The 25,699-nt window shown below is 47.4% G+C and overlaps 1 protein-coding gene across 2 annotated transcripts in view; it reads right to left on the bottom strand.

The window, feature by feature from the left end:
• Positions 1–23,732, bottom strand: part of MEGF8 (multiple EGF like domains 8) — a 46,684-nt gene extending 22,952 nt beyond the window's left edge. Inside the window, exons 1-24 of one of the 2 annotated variants that reach the window (XM_072979918.2) lie at positions 23,593–23,732; positions 23,121–23,205; positions 22,058–22,146; positions 21,609–21,876; positions 19,940–20,103; positions 18,346–18,552; positions 17,130–17,310; positions 15,618–15,706; positions 14,428–14,650; positions 13,058–13,238; positions 12,811–12,956; positions 11,164–11,283; positions 10,149–10,315; positions 8,821–8,928; positions 8,258–8,405; positions 6,678–6,841; positions 6,339–6,530; positions 5,884–6,084; positions 4,265–4,504; positions 3,875–3,993; positions 2,740–2,871; positions 2,462–2,575; positions 1,511–1,759; positions 132–328 (exon numbers count right to left, since the gene is read on the bottom strand). In XM_072979918.2, the coding sequence (XP_072836019.2) occupies positions 132–328; positions 1,511–1,759; positions 2,462–2,575; positions 2,740–2,871; positions 3,875–3,993; positions 4,265–4,504; positions 5,884–6,084; positions 6,339–6,530; positions 6,678–6,841; positions 8,258–8,405; positions 8,821–8,928; positions 10,149–10,315; positions 11,164–11,283; positions 12,811–12,956; positions 13,058–13,238; positions 14,428–14,650; positions 15,618–15,706; positions 17,130–17,310; positions 18,346–18,552; positions 19,940–20,103; positions 21,609–21,795 (3,529 nt within the window). In that variant the 5' untranslated portion in view covers positions 21,796–21,876; positions 22,058–22,146; positions 23,121–23,205; positions 23,593–23,732. Of the gene's footprint in view, positions 1–131; positions 329–1,510; positions 1,760–2,461; positions 2,576–2,739; positions 2,872–3,874; positions 3,994–4,264; positions 4,505–5,883; positions 6,085–6,338; positions 6,531–6,677; positions 6,842–8,257; positions 8,406–8,820; positions 8,929–10,148; positions 10,316–11,163; positions 11,284–12,810; positions 12,957–13,057; positions 13,239–14,427; positions 14,651–15,617; positions 15,707–17,129; positions 17,311–18,345; positions 18,553–19,939; positions 20,104–21,608; positions 21,877–22,057; positions 22,147–23,120; positions 23,206–23,478 lie in introns of both variants that reach the window. The other variant, XM_072979919.2, reaches the window with a different exon arrangement.
• Between the last annotated feature and the right edge of the window lie 1,967 nt (positions 23,733–25,699).

The raw sequence follows: 25,699 nt of genomic DNA, 5'->3' as shown, positions 1-25,699 counted from the left end.
GATGTACGTCATCCAACAGTTTCCCGCAGGGCCAGTTTCTTCTCACATTGGAGTTTCAACACAAACTAATCATAATGATTGCAATGTATCTTTTTTTAAAAAAAAATGATAAAATCAGGGTCGTGACTCACTCTGACACTCGTCACATACACCGGGCCCCCTGAGGTTGCAGCTGCTATGGAAGTGACACCCACAGTCCAGGTTGCACTGGACCCCACTGGGTGGAGGGGTGGCCCCCGTGATGATCTCGGTGGTCCAGCCTAAATCGCACAAGCAGGTAAAGTTCGGGGCCCCGCTGCATTCTCCATGGGCACATTCATCATAGCAGCTGGGGGGGCAAGAAGGGGAGAGACACAAAGAGAGAGAGAGAGACATCATAGAGATATTAGCCAGAAGGCCTCAATCTAGCAAGCCTATTTCCAGGGCAACGTTATCTTCCCGACCACCTAGACTCCCTAGGCTTCTGTTCACACAAGCCGAAATTCACCCCAGCTTGAAGACTTTGTGAAATCTCCATGGATTTATCCCTTTAAAAGTAGTTGGTGACAAGACAGAGTCTTCAGATTTAAGGAGCTGCCTTTGTTTCGCACATGGGTGTATACGAAAGTTCCCAAAATTGATTTTGCAGAATATAAAGCTAAAGTATATTTAGTTATGGGTGGGGAAAAATGAGAATTTAAATAATATAACCATTGAACAAACGAAAAACTGACACTCTTTGGCTGAAGGAAGGGCTTGTCTTTAACATTTTCTTTTACTTTCTTTAGGGCAGTTAACATCCCACAATCAGAGAGAGTTGACAAAACAGAAATAAAACCAATACATCCTTAGCCTACTGTATCTTTCCTTCATTTCGTTGCATCCACTTGTGAGTGCAATCACAAATAAATTTCTTATGGCTTATGTCTTTTTTCTTTTCTTTTTCCATCTTGGATTCTGCTGTTAATGTGGGCTCTATTCTTAGTACATTTATACTTTCGTACTTTTTTTATATATATTTTGTGTATAAACTGCCCAGAGTACACACGTTCTAGATGGGCGGTATATAAGTTAGTTAGTTAGTTAGTTAGTTAGTTAGTTAGTTAGTTAGTTAGTTAGTTAGTTAGTTAGTTAGTTAGTTAGTTAGTTAGTTAGTTAGTTAAATACATACATACATACATACATACATACATACATACATACATACGTACATACGTACATACGTACATACGTACACACGTACACACACACACACACACACACACACACACACACATACATACATACATACATACATACATACATACATACATACATACATACATACATACATACATACATACTTCACTCAGCCTCACTGGTTTTAAATAACCCAAGTTTGGGCTCCCTAATCTATCAAGAAAATGGAATAATTATAAATTATGACGTGCTGTGCTAAATGTAAAGCTTTCCTGGAAAGAGCCATATAAGCGGTGGGTATTTTCCAAAGAGTCACCCAGGACCAGAGAACGTGCGTTATCTTACGACTCACGTCTGGTTGCAAAAGGTCACCCCATCGCCCGCGTAGCCTCGGTTACAGTGACATTCAAAGGAGTCGGGCGTGTTCTTGCAGCTGGCGAAAGGGTGGCAGCTGGCCAGGCCCAGCCGGCACTCGTCCACATCTGGGCACTGCTCGTAGGACCACCGGGCTGGCAGGGTGGGGGGAAGGCCGTGCGACTCCCAAAGTGCCACTGAGCAGTTGAGGAAGGTATTCAGGCCAGAGAAATCGCCAGGCAGGCACCTAGGAAGGAAATGAGACGTCCATCGTTCACCTCACAAGGTCCCAGGCCTGCCATCCTCTTTTTTTTTATTTGTGGGCATCTACCTCTGTAACAATGCCTGTGTCCACAGGATGGGTATCTGTGGTTTCACTTATTGGCAGCCTGAAAATATTAAACATATTAAAAGAAAAAAAATCCAGAGATATGTATTTCCACAATGTCGTTACCAGAACTGGCCAACCATGTTATGTATAAGGTCCACTATTCTCTCTGGTTTTCAGCCTCAGTGGCGGTGATGGTGAATGGCTTGGAATTGATCCCCCATGGATACAGAGGGTCCTACCATACAATGAATTTATTTCTGATTCATTTATTACCAGAAGTAAGGAAAACCTGGCCTCACTGATTTTTCTTTTTTTTAATTGCATGTAAGAACAATATCCAATGGTGGAAAACCTTCCAACAAGTGATATAGAGTCAGAAATATACTTTCAAAACATGTCCTTCAAACCTTAAGGGCTAGAACCTAATTTATAAATCTGAAAGTTAAAAACAGAGATCCCTAATTCTGCACAAAACTTCGCTCCTCTCTATTATGCTCCTAATTTTCTGACCTAGCCCAATCCCACAAGCCCTTTGGCCAAATTATGCATCTTTTTTGGACAGGGGAAAAAAAACATTTTCTTCTTTGCATAGAAAAAAAAATGTAAGCAAACACTCACCTGCCCAAAGTAGGGTTATCGGAGTTGCCACACCAACCACACTCAAAGTTCTGTAAACATTCGCGGCAAGTGTTGAACCGGGTGCAGTCCAGGCACTGGGGCACAGAATGAACACTGTGGGGGGGGGAATAGAAGAGGGAGGAAAACAACCGTCAGGAGATCCCATCATTTGGCAAAGAATTGCGCAGCTTGCATTTCGTTTGGCGTGAAAATCCAAGTTACTAGTCCTGGTTAAAGCCACTCCTTGCTGGACCGGCAGCTCTGTACGCCAGACCTACCTGTCGTACCACCCGCGGCAGTCTCCATAGGGGTACTTGGCTAGATAGGCGGCGAAGAAGAAGCAGCTGCGTGTGGACTGGCACCAGGCACATTGGCTGGAATTGGAGAGACACTCTGAGCACGTGGTACGCCTGGAAGGAGGAGAGAGAAAACACCCTGAAATCTGCCCTCTACACACTCAGAGTCCTTCCCACTTCCTTTGCATCCTTGATCTTCCTCCCTAAACTAGAATGCCAAACTCGGCATGGATGAGCTGGTGGTTTCAGGACTGGCTGAAGAGAGGAAAGCTCGGAAGATCAAGACAATGACCGGGCCATTGACAGTCCTATGACGTCTTCTGGAATCAGAGTTTTCTGAATCACCCGAAGGCTCATCATAGACGTCAACATTGGGCCAACTGAGGTTGGACTGCAAATCCCAGCAATGTTTATTTTTTGGCTATGCTGGCTGGGAATGTTGGAAACTGCTGCCCAATAACATCTGGAGATCTCAAAAAAGCATGTTGCGTATATACTGCCCCATAGTGCTTAAAGCACTCTCCGGGCAGTTTACAATCTGATTATGGAGGCTCCACATTGCTTCCCTGCCCAAGCAAGCCGGCTACTCGATTTATCGACCTCAGAAGGATGGAAGGCTGAGTGAGCCAGCTTCCTGGGCCTGAACCCAGGTTGTGAGCGGAGTTTTGGATGCAGTATTGCAGTTTAACCACTGTGCCATGAGCCTCATCCAGCTTGCTTTTAACACAGGTGCCCCCATAAATCTCCTGCCCTTTAAGGACATATTTATGTCCCTGCCACCGGATGGTGTCTCAGCTACACAGAGATTATTTTGGCTCTGATCTTTCCGCCACGGGGCAGAACTTAGCAGATGTTCCATCCCATGACAGCCTGATCCTGGCATGGGAAGACGGCATGATCCTGGTAGAGCCTCTGCTTTGCAACCAGATAACCCATCCCTGGAGTCTAAAGGTAGAGCGGAGAAAGGGATGTGCCTAAAAAAGGACCGGACAGCCTCTCCCAGCTACTGCTGGGAACAATGGTCTACAGAGGGCTCATGGTTGGACCCAACACAAAGCTGATCCCCCTACTTTCATCGACGCCCAACCCACCCCTTTCCCCCACCCAACAAACTCACTGATTGCAAAGTTTCGGGCAATCCTTGGGAGAATGGATGGCACCAGGGAGGCGGCCACGCCGGCTGCAAAGGAAGTCTCCTTTCTTGCTGCTGTGCACTTGCCACTCACAAAAGGGGTCCTGGAGCACAGAACGAGACGGAAGGGACACCTCTGAGAAATTGACTTTAGCCTGGATTGAAACACACACACACCACCACCTCACCTGTGCCTGGCAGCAGCCCATGATACTGCAAGAGGGGCCTTTTCAAACCTACCTCCTTCTAAAGACCCACCCCTCCTCCTTGTCTCCAGAGACTGCTCCCAACCCGGCAGTTGCTTTTCACGCCCTCCTCGATCGCCAGCCTCTCCCAGAATAAACCGATGCCAGTCTCTGGCAGCTCCCTCCCTACCTTGCTACACGCGTGGCAGTCTCGGTAGTCCTCACATAAGATGCAGTTGCTTGGGACCAGGATGAGACGCACGCTGCCCGCCCCGCAGGGCCCGGCGTCATCCCGATGCGCCAGCCGTCGGTGGCAAGTGGCGCTGAGAGGACACCATCCGCAGCCCTGGTCAGCCAGGCACGCCAGACAAGAGCGGTACGCAGCACACAATTCCGAGCGATGGGGCTCCAGGAAAAAGTAAGAAATCTCCTAGATGCGATGAAGCAGGTAAAGGAAATTCAGAAATGAAGGAACTCCCGACACGGATCCTTTGAGGTCCTTCAACCTCATCTGTGCTCATTATGGGTTTCCTTTTCTTTTACTGTTATCATGTTGCTTAAAACGCACTCCTGTTATCTCCTTCTATCTATTTGTATTTACAGTGGTGCCTCGCTTAACGAGCGCACCATACAACGACAAAATCGCATAGCGATCCCTTTTCTGGGATCGCTAATGCGATCGCTCAACGTTTTTTAGATAGGGCAAAATTCGCTTTGCGAAGATCGGTAAGTGTTTCGCTTACCGATCTTCGCAAAACGAAGCCCGACGATCAGCTGTTCAGCGGCCAAAATGGCCGCCGGAAGCCCGGAAATGGCCCAAAATGGCCGCACGCAGCGTTTTCGCGCCCTCGTTAAGCAAGGGGAGGGTGCGAAAATGGCTGCCAGCCATTAAGAAGCATCACTGAACGGTGAGTATTCGGCCCATTTGGAACGCATTAAACCATGCCCCGTTCAACGATGCTTCAGCATAGCGAAGGTTAATCTGGACCGGATTAACCTCGCTATGCGAGGCACCACTGTATTTTATTTATAGAGTTTATAAACCACCTGAACTTAGTAAACCTCAGGGCGGTTTACATGATGTAAACAAAACAGACTACCAAACTAACATAATCCAAATCATAATGCAAACACAGCAAACAGAAAGGTGACCCAAAACGGACACCTGATCAATGAAGTCAAACCAAATGGAATGAAACGTAACAAAATAAACCAAAATTACAGGAGTATCATAAAGAATTTAAAAAAATAATAACCACAAATGCAAATGTAACATGCGGGTCTGAAAAATAAACTCAAGATGTTGCCAAAGGCCTCCCTAAACAATTTGGTCTACTGTACAATGGCTTTCTAAAAATCTGGAGGGCAGAAGGCCCATCTAATTTCTAACCGGCGTTTGTTCCACAAGGAGAGGACCACCGATGAATCCCACCAGAGAAACTGCTTCTTTTATAAAAGGACAAAACAGACTAACAAATCTGGGCAACACGGGGCAAAAATCCTCATCGCACCCTGTTCTCCAAAGTCAATAACAGAAGGCAGCATTTTTAAGAGTCCCTGAAAGGGAGCTATATTCTCTCACGTACAGGAAAGGAGAACCAACAAACTCGCATAGCCATGGGCATCTAAACAGAACAGAGGGGTAACGGTCAACAGAACCGATCGGTCAGCAGCAAGCCTGTTTCCCACTTTCCACCGTTGATATCCAGTCCTTAAAGGGCCGTCTCTCCTCATTTCCCCAGCGCATGCGCCCATGCAGGACAGCCGGGGTTCCAAGCTTTTTCACCCTGCAGAGGCCGAGATACTCACGCTGCCCCCGAGCACTCCGGTTCGATCCCATGTGAGGGTCAGTTCGCTGGTCTGCCCGTTGCCGGAGTTGTTGAGGTGGCCTTCGAGCAGCACTGCGTATTTCTTGCCCCGTTCGGTGCTGGGGAAAAGGCGCTCGCCCCCAGGACGCTGGAGTAGCCGTTTATCCTTTTCTTGCTGAACTGCCCAACGACCCACTTCCTCCTGAAAGGGAAGACAGAAGAGGTGGAAAAAGTGAGGGCCTGCCTGCATTGGGCTAATTAGAAACGGACTGTTGGCCTGGCTGTTTGGCATAATAACCTAAGAATTTATCTCAATGGGTGGTGAGCCTTCTCAGGGTTTCCTTCGTAGAAAACACTCGGAAGCTATTCCTTCTGGGCCCGGAGAGCTTGCGCGAGGCCGCACAGCCTGGCTTTCCTCCCAAGCGGCCTGTTGGGCAATAAAGCTCCCAAACTCACCAGCTCGGGCGTGCCAGGGAACCTGGCCAGCTTGGCAATCACAAAAAGGCGCTGGATGCGTGCCCAGATTTTGATATCTTCGGCGTGTCCGGAGTTGCTCACGAGCGGATGAATGAAACCTTTGTAGACCAGCGAAACGTCCATCTCTGTGCTGGGATTCAGAGTAATGGTCGTGCTCCGAACAATAGAGACCTAAGGGAGGGATAGATACAAAAGGTACGAAGCACGTATCCAACAGTATAAAAAGCCTTCCTTAACTAATACTGTAAGTTGTCTTGGGTACTTTTGGTGAAAGGTAACGCGATTCCCCCCCCCCCCCCCCGCGCTCCTGCTCCTTACCTTGTCAGGCTGGGAATCATTGCGCGGTTGCTGGTAGGTGATGAGATGAAGGCCAGGCAGGAAGTTGTCGTGCTGGCATTGCGCCAAGGAGGTCACAAAGAAAGGGTGCGGCCCCCACCAGCCGTAGGTGCCCGAGAGCTTCCCGACCTGGCATCTGCCCTGCTCTGGGGGGGGAGATTAAAGGGAGGATGTCAGTCACATACTCAGAGAAGAATACAGGGATCCCTTTGGGCCGTGGTAAAGTTTGCTCTTCCTACGATGCCCTAGAAGTGAGAGGACTCTTTCGTTCTTCCCTAAGGGAAGGGGGAAACCCATTTTCCATAGAAGCAAAGCAAAAACAAAAGCGTGCTGCTTACATACCACCCCATGGCGCTTCAAGCACTCTCTGGGCGGTTTACAAGTTAATTATGCAGGCTACACATTCCCACCGCCCCCCAGCAAGCTGGGTACTCATTTTACCAACCTCAGAAGGATAGAAGGCTGAGTCAACCTTGAGCCAGCTACCTGGGATTTGAACCCCAGGTCGTGAGCACAGTTTTAGCTGCAGAAGAGCGGTTTAACCACTGCACCACAAAGCTCTTGTGAAAAAGGCCTACATTGGAAGGGGGGAGGGCTAAGGGGAACATGCACTGGACTGCCTGCCCAATACTGAGTTGCTACCTGGATGTCTAGGATTTATAGCTCAGAATCCTATGGGTGCTGGCATTAACGTGGGCATGATTTGGTGCAGCTAATTGCAGCTAACTGACAAGATGGCACATCATGTCTTGGTCATGAGCCTGCTGGCACTGCTGAGAACTGCTCTAGCACACCGTCATTGAGCTGCAGTTAGCCACAGCAAGTTACACAAAGCTGACACAGACAATGAGGTCCTAAATTTTATTTATTTTTATTTATTTGATTTTTACCCCACCCCCCCTACACAATGTCTACTCGGGGCGGCTTACATGGATAAAAACACAATATGACATGTATAAAAAGGTGTTCTTGCACCAACAAAGATGCCTCGTTAAACCATTAAACCAGCATCCGATCCTTTGAATAAACAGGCTAACGACACGAATAAACTCTACCCGTCCTTTCGGACAGGCCGGATGCGAAAGGAGACGTTAGGACTCGAGAAAACATCCCATGAGGGATTTATTATTTAGTTATTCAGTTTGTATCCCGTTCCCATTAGTATCACAGCACTACTTACAACACGTAAAATAGAAAACAAAAATAAAAATAGAGACGTTAAAACCAACAGCAATAGTAAGGGTACTTCAAAGTAAATTAGGTGAGAAAGAAAACCTGGAAAGTTTTAATTGCTTATTTACAGTGCTTTGTGTAGCCATCTATAAAGCTACCCCACGCATTCTGGTATTCAGAATTCTATACTGACACCTCAGGATGCACATATCAATGTTCCTGATGCCTCACATCTTAATACGCCTCCTGGCAAGTTTCTAAAGAAAAGCCCCACAACATCTCTGAGTGTTTACAAGACCACAGAAGCAGCATCCCTGAAACGTGAGTCTGTGGGACCAGATGCACCATTTCTACGCGCACTGCAGAACTATGCAGCTTGGCTCACTTACCTGAGAGAGGCATGCAGGTCTCATTTTGCACACACCAACCAAAGGGTCCCGGGGCACGGGGCAGAGAAGCATTGGTGCCACCAAAAGCCAAGCATGACTGGCAATCCACCAGGAGGCGGGCTAGACCCAGGCAGCCCGTATTGGGACACTAAGAAGGAAACGAAGACAGACTATAATCAATACCTGGCCTTGTAGAAACACAATCCGGGAGTCCTACACTCTGAGATTGCTTCTCTTGCCTACGATCCAGGCTATGTTCACCTATCCCTTCCCAAACACGCAGTGGGGGTTGCTGTTCCCATATCATTACGCTGCTGAAATTCAACAGCAAACTAATAAAAACCCTTAAAGCAAGTATTTCTGTTTTTTAAAAGCCTTTTTTCATTGCTGGGAAGCCAAACTAAGCAGCAGCGATCCCACGATCTGAGCCGTCTTTGGGGGGCCACAGACGTGGTTCACCTCATGGGCTTGTACGTCACTCTCATGGCTCCCTTCTTTTAATAGCCCCCCATCTCCGGAAAGGCATGTCCCTCATCTCACCGCCACCCCCCAAAGGGACTCACGTTGCTGTGGGGCTGAGTACTCTGGCAGCCTCTCGTGCACCAGACACATTCGGGGTCCTTAGCGCACGTGCTTTTCTCTGTATAAATGGAGCAGTAATCCAGATGATACTGATAGACGCAACGAGAGAAGGAGAAATGGATTAGGAGCATTTCACATGAACGGTAAAACTAGGCTGCCCTTACAATCACTCCATATAGGAAAGTGTGTGAGATGGGAGATTTTGCTGAATGTCAGCAAATTAGTGGAAGCTCTGAATACAGAAACTCCCCCTTACATCCTGTGTTTGTTTTACTTACTTACTTCTCATCTATATAGCACAACCTTCAATAGGGACTACACCTCGAACTGGATTGGGGGGGGGGTCCCTAGTTTGTGAGGCAACCAGAATTTTTCTTTTGTGTAATGGACAGTTGTTTTTCTGCACTCATGGTTTCCACTCAGGTACTGACCTTGAACCCTGTTACATCCCAGTCAACTCTCTATACCAAAAACTTTCTCAGACACCCCTGGCTGGTTGTCTTCATGAGGGCTCATAGAACAGAATCTCACTGGGTTTCAAACCATCAATTAGCCCAGGGGAGAGGAACTGGATCTAAAGCTATGTTTGAGAAACATCTGAGAAAGATCAGTGTCACTTTACACATGCCTAACGCCCCCCCCCTTCTTCCTCAGTCTTTCAACCTGTCCTGCAGAAAGTGGCTTGTCACTGAAAACAACATCTGCAAACTGCAAATAAACAGGTCGAAAGCTATTTATTTGTCATCTTGGAATCAAAAACCCTATTTAGGAGGGTGGCAAAATTACTGTTGCTGCCTGGGGCTGTGTTGGAATAATGCAAGTTATAGAGTAACTGTTCCCAAACTTGGGTCACCCAGATGTTTTCTTGGACTACAACTCCCAAAATCCCTGGCCAGCACAGCTGGCGGTGAAGGCTTCTGGGAGTTGCAGTCCAAGAGCACCTAAGGTAGGGAGCCACCTTTATAGAACAACTCACATGACAGCCACTTCTGCGAGGAACTCCGGTGGACATAAATGCCTAAAAGCAGGCTGGTGATTTTTCTGTAGCCGTGTAACTCCTAAACTCTGCTGAGCCCCAGTCTACTGCTGCCATGCTTCTGACAAAATGTTCGAGTTTTATGATTTTTGTAAACACGACACTGTGGAAATAAAACCTGGAGCCTATATGGGTAGCCGTGAATTGCGGCCAGCGGGCTGTGCCACGCACATCTGGCCACGTCCTTCTTAGGAGGCTTTAGGGCTTCAGGGTCCTGCTCACGCGGAAGCCCTGAAGGATGATTGCTGTGAAAAGGAAGGAGGTGTGGCTTACCATCTGGGAGGGCACCTGGAAGACGAAGGTGGGCACTTTGTAAGCCAGCAGGTCACCCCGCGGCACCCCGCTGTAGCCTCCGGCCACCAGCAGAACGTTTCCATTCATCACAGCAGCCACGTGGGCGTACCGGCCCCGTGCCTGGGCTTGAGCCTTTCCCTCAGGCTCTGAGAGAAAGAAAGCATAAAGGAAACAGGTCAAGGTTAGCCTGTAGGGAGAGTCAAGCGTTTTCTGAAAAGCATTTCCTTCTCATCCAAATGAGACAGAAGTCTGTGGCCCATCAGATGCTGCTGGACTCTCAACTCCCATTGACTTATGTCACCATGACAGCAGTTGCAGTCTACCGTTCTCTCAAGAGCTAATGGTTCCTCCATCTTTGCTTTAAGAGCCTCGCGGTGCTGTGGTTGAATTGCAGTACTGCTGCGAAGACTCTGCTCACCACCTGAGTTCAATCCTGAGGGGCTTGGGCAACGGGTCAGGGTTGACTCAACCTTCCATCTTCTGAGTACCCAGCTTGCTGGGAGGAATGTGTGTGTGTGTGTGGGGGGGGGGGTAATGTGTTGCCTACAACAGTGGTTCCCCAACCTTGGGCCTCCAGATGTTCTTGGACTTCACCTCCCAGAAATCCTGGCCAACAGAGGTGGTGGTGAAGGCTTCTGGGGGGTTTAGTCCAGGAACATCTGGAGGCCCAAGGTTGGGGACCATTGGCCTACATAATTAAATAGGAAACTGCCCGGAGAGTACTTTAAGTGCTTTGGGGCAGTATATAAGCAGCATACTTCGCTTTTATGATCTGTGCAGCCAGAAACCTTTCAGGAGCTCCCTTCAGAGAATTATGATGGGCAAACCTGCCCCTGTGGAACTTCTGCCTGCCTTAAAGAGGTCCGAAAGAAACCCAAGTCCCATTTTGGAGGGAAATGCAGAACAGGGGATTCTAAGCGTCAACGGTCCTGTCACGGCCATGCAGGTGCTTTCTCTCTTGCCGAAGACTTGGGAGCGCGGAGCATTCCCTCACCGTGGGTGATTGGAGGGGCCAGGTCATGGCTGGAGACCCACTGATGACAGCCCAGGTGGTAGAAAAAGATTTCGTCCTCATAACATTTCTCCTCGTGGTAATGGATGTGCACGTTGCCGCCTGCAGGACAGGAAGGGAAAAGGAAGGAAAATTGACCATTGTGTCCTTGCCAGATCCCCTTTTCCTTTTAATGCATTTTATACACCGTATTTCTGTGAGGGGACTTTTTTTTCCAGAATTTCTGTGCTTCCTTTTCAAAACCCGCCCAAGCAGCGTACAAAACATTCAAAAATAAATCACCACATAAAATAAACAAGAATTTGTTGTTGTTTACCTCAGAACTAATTATTGCTTTGCATTCGATCCCAATATTTTTGTATATTTCTGTATATCTATATATTTTAGATGTTTTATTTGTGGCTGGTCTTTTGACCGTAACAAAGTTTTATCTATCTATCTACACAAGAACACAGCATAAGCATTTAAAAAAACTATTCAAAGCCAAGTCTTAAAGATATGTCTTTAATATCTCCCCTCCTAAATACAGAAAGGAGGGGGGCGGAATCATAGCCCCCCCCCACCGAGGCAGTAAGCATTCCATGTAAAGAAAATACAAAGAATGCTACTTCATACAAGCTCTGGATCAATCGCTCCCCACCTTGGACTCCAACTCCCAGAAATCCCGGGCAGCACAGCTGGTGGTGAAGATTTCTGGGAACTGTAGTCCAAGAACACTTGCATTGCCCAAGGTTGGGAACCACTGCTCTAGATGCTTTACAATCTAGGAATACTAAAATTAACGTGTTACGGAAAAGAGACCGAGTTCTCCCAATCCAGGCAAAGGTCCATTCAGGTCTGAGGCATGTGGATTGGGCCCCTTCAGTTCTGTCTCCTTTCAGGCCACAGGGATCTTAACCTGCCCCACTGCAGCTCTCTCAGATTCTCTGGCTGGGCCTTCTCTACCCTTTCATGTATTGGAGCAAGCAGAAATTTGGTAGAAACTGGAAATACGGCCACCACTGCATCAGCAATATGTCAAATTTAGGAACAAGGTTATCATCCTTTCCCCTCGGCTCCGAGTCCACACTGTGGACAGCGTCCTGACGGGCAGACATTTAGCACAGGCGAAGCTCTTCCTGGCACACAAATAATATTGACTGGGAGGAACACAAATGGCCCATTTCTGGGTCCCGCAAGAGCACAGGAGCAGGAAAGCACATGCAGCAACTCTTTGTCCGTATCCTCTGGGCAAAACAGTCATTAAGTACTGAGTTGTAAGGCTGAGGACATAGTGGTGCTGCAGGTTAAACCGCAGAAGCCTCTGTGCTGCAAGGTCAGAAGACCTGCAGTCGTCAGATCGAATCCATGCGACGGAGTCAGCCCCCGTCGCTTGTCCCAGCTCCTGCCAACCCAGCAGTTCGAAAGCATGTAAAACGCAAGTAGATAAATAGGTACCACCACGGTGGGAAGGTCACGGCGTTCCATGTCTAGTCGTGCTGGCCACGTGACCATGGAAACTGTCTATGCACAAACGCTGGCTCTGCGGCTTGGAAACCGGGATGAGCACTGCCCCCTAGAGTCAGACACGACTGGACTAAATGTCAAGGGGAACCTTTACCTTTACGTATAAGGCTGAACAGAACTCACCGTAAACAACCATGTAGTTTCCAATGACAGTAGCGGAGTGAAAGGCCCTTTCTCGAGGTCCCCGGTGAGAATCCTTGGCTCGCAAAGTACTCCAGTAGCGCAAGTCTACGTGGAAGAGGTCGGTGGTGTTTACACGCACACTGAACCTAAGATTCAAAAACAGTTGGCGTGAGTGATTCCCTTTACACCTGCCCCAGGCTGACCCCTACCTCCCTTTCCCCACCGGATTCCCAGCTCCCCCAGTTACCGTGCGGTGGAAGGCCGGTGCCCACCATAGACCAGGAGAGTACGGGAGGCCGGATGGAATACCATGGAGTGTCCCGCGGCCGCAGGCGCCTTGCCTCCCGAAGGGACCACCAGCTCCCAGTGCCACAGCCTCAGGTGGAAGCGGTACATCTGTGAGGAGAAAATGTCCACAGAGGTGCGACCTGTGGAAAGGTAAGGGGATGGTTCAGTGGCGAAGGAGGAATGGCGATGCCCAGGGTTGTTTGACGCTAGTTTCCACTATTCGTTCTAAGTTTGGGATGGTTCTTGCCGTATCATTCTGCATGCGAGCTCTGATAAATGTGCTGTTCTGAAGCCTTAACCATCCTATCACCAACACCGAATCAGGCTACAGGATCAGTGCAGCATCGGAGAAATATTCCATCAAAACCCATGCTAGATACCCGGTTTCCCCGAAAATAAGACAGGGTCTTATATTGTTTTTTGCTCCAAAAAACGCATTAAGGCTTATTTTCAGGGGATGTCTTATTTTTTTCATGTACAACCATCTACGTTTATTCAAATACAGTTGTGTCATCTTCTTCTGGTTGCTGCACAAGGGTGGAGGGAGGGGTTTCACTTAACTGGGGGTTATTTTTGGGGTAGGGATTATATTACGAGCATCCTGAAAAATCATACTAGGGCTTATTTTCAGGTTAGGTCTTGTTTTTGGGGAAACGGTTCCGAGTTCCAACCTGGACAGCTTCTGATGAAATAGTATTCAGTAATATAGCATTTAAAACGACTACAGCGTGACCCCTCTATCTGTGGGACCAGTAATCCACTTTCCGTTGTCCACGGTTTACACAACAGACAAAGGGGCAGATCTTGGTAGCTTTGTCCCACCCCTGGCGGCCTTGGTCTCATCTCCTTGTACATTGTTTAAACTTTATGGGGTTCGCTACTCTCTGTGGTTTCAGGTATTCACAGTAGATTGTGGAACAGATCTCTCACAGATATGGGGGTCCTGATATAGGATTTATTTTTTTAAAAAAAATCAACACATTACCAACACAACATTAAAACCTTCCGGATGTCCACAAAGCAATATGCCTGTTACCTTCAGAGATGACCTATCGATTCAACCATTCTCTGTCCCAAACATGCTTGTATTAGATCTTCTTCTGCCTTAAAGCCAAAGCTTGGACAAGTCACTTTTTACCAAGTACCCCTCCAAGAATGGTCCAATCGCCACATCCAAAGAGGGTCCCAAAGAGTAACTTTCCCAAGCAGTGCAGAAAATTGCTTTTTGCTCCTTCCCGTGATTCTGCCTTGCAAACGCTGCATTAATTTTCATAGTATGTTCTGACAGCAGAAGACTTGGCACCACCTCAATTTAGCCCCACAGCTCACCTCCAAATACATACAGCCATTCATCCACCACAGCAGACGCATGGCCGGCCAGCCCGGGAGGAGGGGGGAACCACGTGGTGTTGAGGGGCACCAGCTCCCGCCAGCGCCCTTCCCACGGCAGGTACATCCAGACATCGTTGGCAAGGAAACCACTAGCCAATTCGCCCCCAAAAAGAATCAAGAGTCCTTCCCAAGCCACAGCGGTGTGGGAGTGACGGGCAGACTGCAAAAGTGGAAGAGAAAGATGGGAGGTAGAAATTTAAGGTGGAAGCCCTGGGCAGCTCTGTGGGAAAATAAAATGTTCCCCTCATGAAGCTTTTTCAGTCCATCACTGTAAGTTCCAGGAAGGCAGCTGGGTTAGTCTGTGACGACAAGATCAAGTCTCAGGGCATCTTAAAGATTAATGAGTTTTCCCCGGCTTAAGAGTTCGTGGACTGCAGCCCACTTCTTCAGATGCCTCTGGGGACACGGGCCAGAGTCCACGAAGGCTTATGCTCAATCGATCTTGCTAAGCTTGAGCATGTACCCAGATTCTGTGGTGAATTCACCTATCATAGAATGAGAAAGGTTGATCTTGATCTTATGACTCCCACAGGCCATAACACACCGGCAAAAATCTTGTCAGAAAAACATGGCGAATGAGCAAAGGTATTGTGGCCACTTGTTCTTGCATACTGACTTCGATAACCAACAGCTATGGCTGGCAGCCACAAGATGTTTGCCAACTGTGTTTACACCAGTGTAAGAACTCTACAGAATTTTGACCACAGAGGTGGACAATACCCCAAAAGGTCATCTTGATCAACGGCCTCCTCACCAGTGCAGAAAAATCTGCTGCTACTGTATTTGTCACTGGTGGCCATCCAACCTCAGCTGGGGGGGGGGGGGGAAGACTAATAAAGAAGAATCAAATTGCTTAGTTCTGAAAATGTCTGAACAACCTAATTCATGATCCTCTCCTTTAGAGCAACGTTATCCAGCTAGCTGTTAAGCAATGAACCATGGAAAACGCAGATTTTGGAATAAGTGCGTCTGTGTGACACACCGTGCTTGCATTCAACATTACATTTTGGGCTGGGTGCTTAACCATTATTTTAAAATGTTGGCATTTTTCAAATCCAACACATCCAGAGAGTACCACGTTGCAGGAGGCTGTTGTGGTCCTCAGCAGCAATAAAAGAGATGCTTACCGGGGAGGGGCTCAGCACTCGCCGATGCCAAACATTAGTGGTGAAGTTATAGAAGACAAGGTCGGCCAGGGCTGTGTTTAGATCCAAACCTGAGGAAGGAAAGAAAAACGCTCTTGATCTGCAGAGCAGAAGGGAAGATATTTTGGCCTCAGCCACCGCCACGATGAGTAAGGACCAGACTCCTCATCCATTCCCACAGAGATGAAAGGGCCGTTATTTAATACTGTTGTTCTGATTTCGCCTCAGCTGCTTTGGAAATCATTTCACCCAAAAGTGAGATACAAATTGACCCCAAAGATTATATACATTAAGGGCTTCAGCATGAACCTAAGGGATGGATCAGACCAGCCTGAGAGGGCTCTTTTGAGTTACATAGCTCACTTCTCCCCTGCCTCCCAAGCCACGTGCCACACTTCTTTATACTGTGCCCTTATGAGGTACACAAGGGACGTGGTGGTGCTGCGGGCTAAACCGCAGAAGCCTGTGCTGCAGGGTCAGAAGACCAAGCAGTCGTAAGATCGAATCCACGCAACGGAGTGAGTGCCCGTCGCTTGTCCCAGCTCCCGCCAACCTAGCGGTTTGAAAGCATGCAAATGCAAGTAGATAAATAGGGACCACCTTGGTGGAAAGGTAACAGTGTTCCATGTCTAAGTCGCACTGGCCATGTGACCACGGAAAGATTGTCTTCGGACAAAACGCTGGCTCTATGGCTTGGAAACGGGGATGAGCACCGCCCCCTAGAGTCGAACACGACTGGACAAAAATTGTCAAGGGGAACCTTTACCTTTACCTATGAGGTACACACAGGGCATCCCTTCTGGCCCATAAAGGCAACATAGAAAAGGTCACTACTGGGGAAATATCAGAGGCCTGATTAACGAAGTGGCACATGATGCTCCAGTAAACACTCCTTCCACTTTCCTCTGGCCCTTGTGTACCTCCCTGCTGTTTCCCCAGCTGTGATTTCACAGGAATCCCTCGACACCGACATCCACATCTAATTTTACAAAAGACCCAACCCACATGAATCCTACAATTTGTTCCTCTTAGTACCCCCCCCCCCCATCTTCGTTGGATGTCATAAAACAGGAAACATCAACCTAGATTCAACAGGTGAGTGGGGTGAAGGTTTCCACTAACATAGCTGTCTGGCTCACAGCATGCTGTGCAACCTCTTGCACACTCCTCTGCATCACCCCTTGCACAACAAAAAAGTTCACTGGATGGTGTCCTTGCACTAACTCTGGCACAATGAAGAACTGTTTAAAGCCATAACATTTTTTGGATACAGGCAATTCCCTTCCACCTTCCTGTATCCTACACGTTGGGCTGGATGTTGCTTTGTTTACGTTGCTTAACGTGCAGGAACATTTCAAACATTCTGGCACTACTTCTCTGCTAGATGCACGTGTTCAACCAGTCTAAGGAAGAGTGCATCGAAGGGTCCCAAAGTTGGACTGCTACTCCCTCACATCCCCTGCAAAGGAAAATGCAAGGGGACCACCTCCTGACCTCCAAAGATGTACAGTCCTCCGGTGGAAGGCAGGAAAGCACCAGCAGCAGCCATGCGGGGCCGGAAGCTGGGGTCATGGGCCGTCACGTTGTACCACCGGCCAGCCCCTTGGTTCTCGCTCAAGGCTAAGTCACAGGCCTGGCCCACGAAGCCGGGCTCACACTGGCAGTGCCCCGTCTCCTATGGGGCCAAAGAAAGAGGTCTCTTATTTCATTTTCAAATAGTTATGAATTGCTTAGTTCTGAAAAAGGTCAAAGCAGCGCCCAACAACATTAAAGCATAAAATTCTGGAATAGAGAGAGAGAAGGAGAGAGTGCACGCACATGCATATATATAAGAGTAGTGGTTTGTTACTAGATGGGCGGGATACACTGTATATCAGTGTGTACACACACACACACACACTTGGCAGTTTACAAAAGAAGGTTCATGGAAGAGATAATAGGTTCAGCTATGCAAAGGAGTGTATCAAAACTAGATGTTTTTTTCAACAGGCATCTAAAACTAAAAAAAAATCTGGAGCCTTTAGAACTCCTGATGTATACCATGCAGTGGGTGCTATAATGCTAAATGTACTGATTTAAACAAATGCAGAATGGGACTGAGGAGCAAGGGGCACCACCACCTGAAGGGTATCGCCAAATGATCTCAAGAATAGAAAGGATCTATTAAGTGACATGGTGGTCTTCCAGGTAACCCTGAGGCTGGCAAAACTGCAGCAAGCTTTCTGCATGGAGAGCACAACAAACCTAAAGGTTGGGTATTTTACAAGCAACGGGGAAGCATATTCTGCCCTTGAAAGACATTACAGTGGTGCCTCGCTAGATGATGTTAATCCATTCTGCGAAGATCGTTGTCTTGCAGAAACATCGTCTAGCAAAGCACAGTTCCCCATTGGAATGCACTGAAATCCACTTAATGCGTCCCAATGGGAAACTCGTCGTGTAGCTAAAATCGTCCATAGGGAAACATTGTCTTGCGAGTGCAGGCCCCCACTGGAATGCATTGAGAGCTACTCAATGCATTCCAATGGGGAAAATCGTCGTATAACGAAAATCGTTCATAGAAAACCATCGATTTACGAAGCGCAACAGCGATCACAAAAACCCATCGTCTAGTGAATTCCTCATCCTGCGAGGCAATCATTCAGTGAGGCACCACTGTACAAAGCTTTTCCATTTCTGAACACAAGCGACTAAGAGACAAAGGCCTCACCTGGTTGCAAGTGCCATGGTACTGACAGTAGCTGGCACAGTCGGGCATGGAGCAGTCCTCACCCCCCCAGCTCTGGAAACAGACGCAGCGCCCGTCGTTGTCACAGCTCCCGTGCCCAGAACAGCCCATCGGACACAGTGAGATGGTGTAGGTGGCGTTGAAGCCCAGCAGGTTGTAATTGGCATCACTGAACAAGTGAAGGAGCATCTGTAAGGCAAGTAAGGAAGAAGGATGACCCTTTCCTGCTAAAGCCAATGCACCAACAGGAGCATAGCAAAGGTGCTTGCGAGGGGCCAAGACTGCAGCCTTGTTCCATACACCTTAAAAACATATAGACAAAGAACTGGCAGCTGAGCCTTGATAAAAGTCAAAGGATTGGGGAATAACAACTGAATCTGGCCCTCTAGGGCTCCCCCACCAGCCATGCGTTCTTCCCCTTGACACCCTAACTTTGTAGTTTCCCAGCTATTGTACGATTTTCATCCCCTTCTCTAAAACTTTAAAATGCCCCTCCTAAAACTGGACTAACAGCAGCAAGCAATTCCAACTAAAATATGCGGCTGTTTCTGGCCCTATCCTTTTGCCTTTGGCACATGGCCTCTGATAACTTCTCCGATATTGATTCTGGCCTCTGAGTTGCACCCTTGATGCAGAAAACCCCCAGGGTCAACACAACCTTAGAAGACAGCAAGCAACTGCTATGAGGCCAACATTTCCAGACACATCAATTTCAGATGGCCTCTTAAAGACTGGACTTTTTTTAATGCTCCTCTGTTTTCCAGCTTATTCTAGAATTAATAAACTCAATGCTTGCAGAAGGAAAGAAAAAAAAACAGCATTACAATCAAGTTTGCAGATTTTAAGAAGAAATCTGCTCTCTCTGTTTTGTCAGCCGGATATCTGTTACAAGCATAGCACACCTTTTAGACAAAAAAACAGTAATTTCTGGGTAAGCTGCGAAGTATTTAATATACCCAAAATGGTTTTTCCATAATTTTCATGCTAAGGAATTTTTTTTTAAGTAAATTCCCTCGAAGATGTATTTTGCATGAAGCTGGCACCTTTCAGTCTGGTACGATGAGATAGTTTCTAGAGGAGTAACGCCCTTTTACTCCAGTCCCACTCCCATCATCTCAACAGCCACAGATGGAATTTAAACTCCTTATCCCAAGATGCTGCATCTTTAAGATAGGTTGAGGAATCCTTTTTCATTTGGATATAACCTGTTGGGACCCCATACTAGAGGGCCCGAGGTACTGATGCTGCCCCTTCTTTCTCACTTATTTACAACTCTCCCTCCGTCTTTGTTTCTTTCTCCCTTCCTCCTTCTCTGTTCCTCTCCAACGGGTGATGGGAAGAGGGAGGCTGTTCTTGTTTCTAAATGGCTTGCTGGCAGACAGCTTGCAAAACCAGCCCAAGGTTGCATGAAATTAGGCAACGAGCTTCATACTGGGCTGCAGACAATCCCTGCTTTAAGCCGCTTGGGAACTGGAAGACATTAACGGTCTACGATCTGAGGTCAAGACAAATCTAGACCTCTAGGGTCAATGACGACGTCGCCCCATTTCCCATCCCACTCCCCTCCAGTGAGTACCTTGCCCGAGGTGGCTTCAATGATGGGGGGCAAGGTGCTGCCACTCAGGCTGGCCAGCAAAGGGCTACTAGGGGAATCTCCATCGTAAATGAAGAGGTAGTCGTAGGTGCATTCCGTATCCATAAACATGAAGGTCAAGAGGATGCGATAGCTGCTACTGGGCGCTAAAGCAGGACACAAAACAGGTTTTGGGGGGGAAGGTTAGAAAACATGTCCTAAGGCCAAGAATGCACTTTAAGAGAACTCAAGTGCAATCAAGGAGGTGTTAAAGGGAAAGCATCACGTTCAGTAAAATAAGAAAATGAATTTAAAAAGAGAAAGAGAGAGAGAGGCAGAGAGAGGGCAACCTCAATACAGCTGCTTTAGTGACTTGTCATTTCTGCAACCACACTTATGGCCAATGTTTGGCAAGATTTCCCAAAAAGGGACCAATGGGAAATGATAGTCGCCTTGGGTCCTTTTAGGGAGAAAGGTGGGACAGAAATATTTAAACAAACAAATAATTAAATAAAGAGCAAACCCCACCCCTCCTCCCTCATAATTTGGGCTTTATGGTAAGACTAAGAAAAAGAAAGCTGTTTCAAGATCAAGTATCTCTGGCTGTGGAGCCAGAGGTTGGGAGTTTAATTCCTCACTGGGCCCTCCCGCGAGAAGATCCAGCCTGCGTGGCCTTGGGCCAGCTGCACGGTCCCTGGATGCTCCGAGAAGGGAATATAGCAAACCCCTTCTGAGTACTCTCTACCTAGAAAGCCCTGGAAACAGTCATGGTAAGTCAGCATAGACGTGACAGCACACAATTATTATTATAATAATAAAAAGAAATGATCAACTCGCATTAGCTGCCTTATAAGCCTGAAAATCTGGGAAATCTGAGTTTCCTGGATGCTGTTAACATCACTATTTTATTTTTTCTTTCTCGTTTTCTCTTGGGTTTTGTATGATTTTTTTATATCATCATATTGCTGTACGTATTGTTACATGGGAGCCTGCGAGATTTTTAAGTTTAAACCTGTAACCTGTGCAGAGCTCCTCATAGGCATCCTTCAGTCTCGAGAGACTATGGTCACATGCTCTGTATCGAGAAGTGTCCTCTCCAGAGCATGAAGCCCGGGTAAGGTAATATGGAGGATAGGCTGTTACCCAAGCAGCAAATCCCCCCTCTCCACGTTGCTGAAATGGTCCAATGGAAAGGCAAGAGCCAATACAACTGGTTCCAGCAACGTCGTAGGAGTTGGCAGAACGACACATGCTGCCTTCGGGACTCCGGCTCCGGATTTTGCCTCTAGGTTAATTCCTGAAGCCTTTTCCATGAGTGGATATAGCCACAAGGCAGTGGAGGTTTGAAATTGGAGTTTTCCTTCTCCTAGATGGGGCTGCCTTTCATGGCTGAGCAGTGGGTGCCCTAACCAGTGTGCCAACAAACCAGTCTTCCAGACATTTAGAGTCTGCACTCAGCATGGGAATTGCAAGCCAAATGTCTGGAGGGCCAAACGTTTCCTGCGTCTATTATAGAGTCAACAAGGTTTCTTACTAAAGACACACTTTTAAGATACAGGAAGGCCCTGCAGCCTGTCTAATACAGCATTCCATGGGTTGGCGATTCCTTATTAGAGTTGTCATCCTCATCCAAAGCCAAAGGGAAGCTATCACCCCCTTCTCCAGGGCTTACCCTCCACCAGCCATTCACAGTTCCCATTCACAGAATAGTTGCCCGGCCCGTCCGTCACGTAGCCAGAAGCGCTGCGCAAGACTTGCCGGTGACCCTTACAGTCACCACCGCTGGCCTGACGGATCCTGCACAGGCCAAGGAGCAGCGGGACCAACAGTTTCAAGCAGACGGCCGATAAGGGGTCCATGATGGGCTACGACACTTCCTACAGGTCACCGGGTGCCGAGGCGACACAGTCCAAAAAGGTGAGGCCGCGTCATTCTTGAGCCTGAAAGGGTAAAGGAGAATTCTAAAGTTATTCGTCATCTGGAGTAGATTCCTGAATCTAAATGGGTGGGCTAAAAATGGAACAAATAAATACATCTGGTTAAAAGCGAGAGAAACATAGAGAAATGAATTAGCAGAACCATCCCTACTCCGTGCAAGAATACACTGGCACACTCTCTTACCCCGGGACTTAGAAATGGCACAGCTACAGGATTTGTCTTCTCCCTTTCCATATATTTTCTTCCATTTTTTCTTTACACCTGCTTGTGTTCTGAAAATGTGGCAGAAAAAAAAAGGAAAGTTGAACAGGAATGTGGATATGATGCCCATTTTTAAGAGAGTTGTATTCAGGGAGGGGGAAAGAAGCAATAAAGACAAAACTAAGAGCAAGGGAAAAATAAATTTTTATCTCTGTGTGTTTCTACTTTCTATATCTCCACAAGCCATCAGTGTTAAGAGTTTCAGAATGAAAACCCTCTTGAGCTGCAGTTCTGAAATGACTGTAAACTAAAACACCTACGGACAGTGTAGGTTTTACATAAGTCAAATGTAATAACAATGCTTTCTTAACTGCAGGCTCACCTGTGCTCACGCAGCAAGGCCGCTGGGTATCACCATTTTTAGGAAGTTACAAACCAAACCTGTAACTTCACATAGAAGTAAGCACCTTTGAATTCAATGGGATTTATTTGTGACAAGCATGCACGTTGTATTCCCCCCCATTTTTCAAATCTATGGTTATTTCGGCTAGGACTGATGGGTGTTGCAGTCCCACAGGATATGGAGGGTCACACATTGCCCAAAAATCTTAAAACAAAATTGGGCTTACACCTCACACCGTATGTTAGGAGTCTAGGTAAGGAACAGGGTCCGAGGCCAATCCTAGCATCATGCAGCAGCCTCAGGTAGCAAAGCCCGCGTGTCCTGAAAGGGCAGGCAATCGTCACCCTGTTATCCTCTGATAGATAGACAGACAGACAGACAGACTGATAGATTGATTGATTTGATTGATTGTCGCCCATCCCAATGTTTACTCAGGGCAGTTAACTGAGAAGGAACAATACCAGCATACCAAAATCATCACATAACCAGTGCCAACCCAAAGCAAATAATGCATTAAAAGCTAAACCATAAATGAAATTAAGGCACTGCATTTTCCTTGCCAGGAAGGGGCAAAGCCATTCGAGAGATTCTCCCCCTTTTGCACCAAAGCAACTCAGAGGAAAGGTCCTCTCTATGTCTTACCTGGCTGGGGGAGCCTCGGGCAGCCAAATGTCTTGGGCCAGGCGGCACCTCTATAGGGGAATGGGGAGCAGGCACATCAGCTCACCTATAGAAAATAGAGAGATAATATCCATAAGAAGAGGGAGGACCCCCCAATTTGGGCATCAAAACAAACACGGGAAAAAGGGGGGGGAGAAAGAAGGGTCAGGTTCAGAGGAGAAAGGAGCGCACTCGTTTGGAATCACAACCTTTTTTTAGGGAAAGGATCCCAAAATGGGAGGCGTGGGGGGGGGGGAGAAGAAGGCAGGCGGGGGACCCACTCCTTGCAAATTCCCCAAAACAGCCACAGCATGCAATGCTCCCAAAATACCGCAGGCACCTCTCTTCCTGGAAAGGAGCTGGAGACCCACAGAGCTAAATAGGGGGGGGTGTTTGAGGGCGAAGTGGGGCAGAGGCCTAGAGGCGCCCTCCCCCCCTCCCCCGCCTGACCCACCTCCGCAGCGAGCGGAGCCCCCACGGGCCCGTAGACGCTTAGCTCAGCCCGGGACCCGGGAGGGCAACGAGACGAAGGGACAGAGCGGCCGCCGAAGGGGCGGTGCATAGAGAGGAGAAGGGCTAGAGAGGATCGCGGGAAGGCAGGATCATAGACGCGGCGGGGGAAGAGGGCCCTCGGCGTTGCTATGGAAACGGGGGGGGAAAAAGAGCTGGGCCGGGGCTGTGAGAGGGGAGATGGAGAGTTGCAAGGGGGTGGCTGGCCGTGTTGCATTTCAGCCATTCTAGGTTCACAGAAAACTCGGGAACGTTGGTGCTTGGACTACAGCTCCCAGAAGCCCCGTGGCCATGGGGACTGGGGGATTCTGGGAACTGCAGTCCAAAAAAAAAAGGAACGCTTCGCTACACTCTACGGGGGGGGGGATATTCAGTTTCTTCTCTTGAGGATCAGCTTCATGGGGCTGCGCCCCAACGGTGGATAGGGCCCCTGGGGGAGGGGGAAAATAGGGGGAGCATGGGCCAAAATAAATCAAAAAATGGATGTCTCCTCTCTCACATATACATTGATACAAATAAATATATTTATCCTGTCATTTATTATTCATTCATTCATTCATTCATTCTGTCGTTTATTTAAAGTTTTGCCCCACCTTTCTCCTTTAAAAAATGGGAGGAATGTTGAAGAGGGATGGTGAGGGGCACTACGCTGTACACAAGAGCGTTACTAACTTTTATTTCCCTCTTTCTTGCACCCTAATATTTTTTAACTACACTTGAGCTACAGTTAGGTTGGTGGAGAAACTCCCATTCATGCCAAAGAAAGGCTTTTATTCAAGCCCCATGGCTGCGAACATTTGTGCATCTTCGTTTCTGCATGGGATCTGAAACATTTTTTAAAAAAATTCAAGTCTTTTGTTCTAGCAATAGTCTGGAAAAATGAAATTCTATCTGTAAAAGTTGTGCTGGTCTGTGCTGCTGATCTGGAGTGCACAGTCTGGCACTGTCCTGTTCTATATGAAACTTCCACAAAAAATTGTACACTCACATCAATCAGATTCTTGAGAGCTAAATAGCTTTATTTTCCATACTGTAAAAGGTGGGAATTGGTGCTTTAATTGCATCGTTAGCTACGTTGAACAAGAACAGCACATAATACTTAGGAAGGGTCTGGTCTGTTTCAAAACACTTTACTGTGTGGCAACAGCTTTGAAGGAAAAACTGATTTCCAGTAACAAGAAAAATGGGGCTTATAAGGAGTGATGGGATGAAGGTTTGTGGAACGTTTTCCATACATCTAGTATTGCTTTCTCTTTGGGGGCCATTTAAGCATAGGGGCAATCATTTCCACTCAAGCCTGTATATTCCAGTCATCTCTATTTACTGGAATTCGGCCCCTAGTTTCTGTTCCTGCTCTGTCCTATTTTTTAACTTTTGGCTTCCTTTTAAAAAGATGTTCAGATGGGCTGCCACAGCTGTCCTCTTCTTCAGGGTTCAAGCAACCTCCCCAGGGATGCTAGATTACAACTCTTTCATATGTTGCTGATCTCTCTACTGTGCATGAAAATAAATGCTCAGGTTCCACTAAATTCTTAGCTTATGTTTCCCACACTGTACCTAATGGAATTATATTTCAATGTGTTTAAAACTAAGAATCTCCTTCACTGCACAGGGGCTGGAAATGAAATGAAATAGATCTGTGCCCATTGTCATTTTAAATGGTGGGAATGTTTGTTGTTTTAAAGTGTCCATTGAAATCATGCTTTCAGTGACACTGAATGGTCATTCTTGATAGCAGACTTTGTTTCCCCCTTTGGTATTTGCATTGCATGGCTTTTGATGAACTTGTTTTTATGTGATGAAAACAAATAAAAATAGCTGCAATACAAGGATATCTGCAAGCGGGATCTGAAGGCCTTAGGAATGGACCTCAACATATGGGAAACCTTGACATCTGAGTGTTCAGCCTGGAGGCAGGCAGTGCATCATGGCCTCTCCCAATTTGAAGAGACCCTTGTCCAGCAGACTGAGGCAAAGAGGCAGCCCTGAAATCAGCAAAATCAGGGAGCTGGACAGGGGACAGATTATATTTGTCTTCAGTGTGGAGGGGA

This window comes from Pogona vitticeps, chromosome 9 (genome assembly GCF_051106095.1).
Source record: "Pogona vitticeps strain Pit_001003342236 chromosome 9, PviZW2.1, whole genome shotgun sequence".
Taxonomy (NCBI): Eukaryota; Metazoa; Chordata; class Lepidosauria; order Squamata; family Agamidae; genus Pogona; species Pogona vitticeps.
This window is presented reverse-complemented; position numbering and strand designations above follow the sequence as displayed.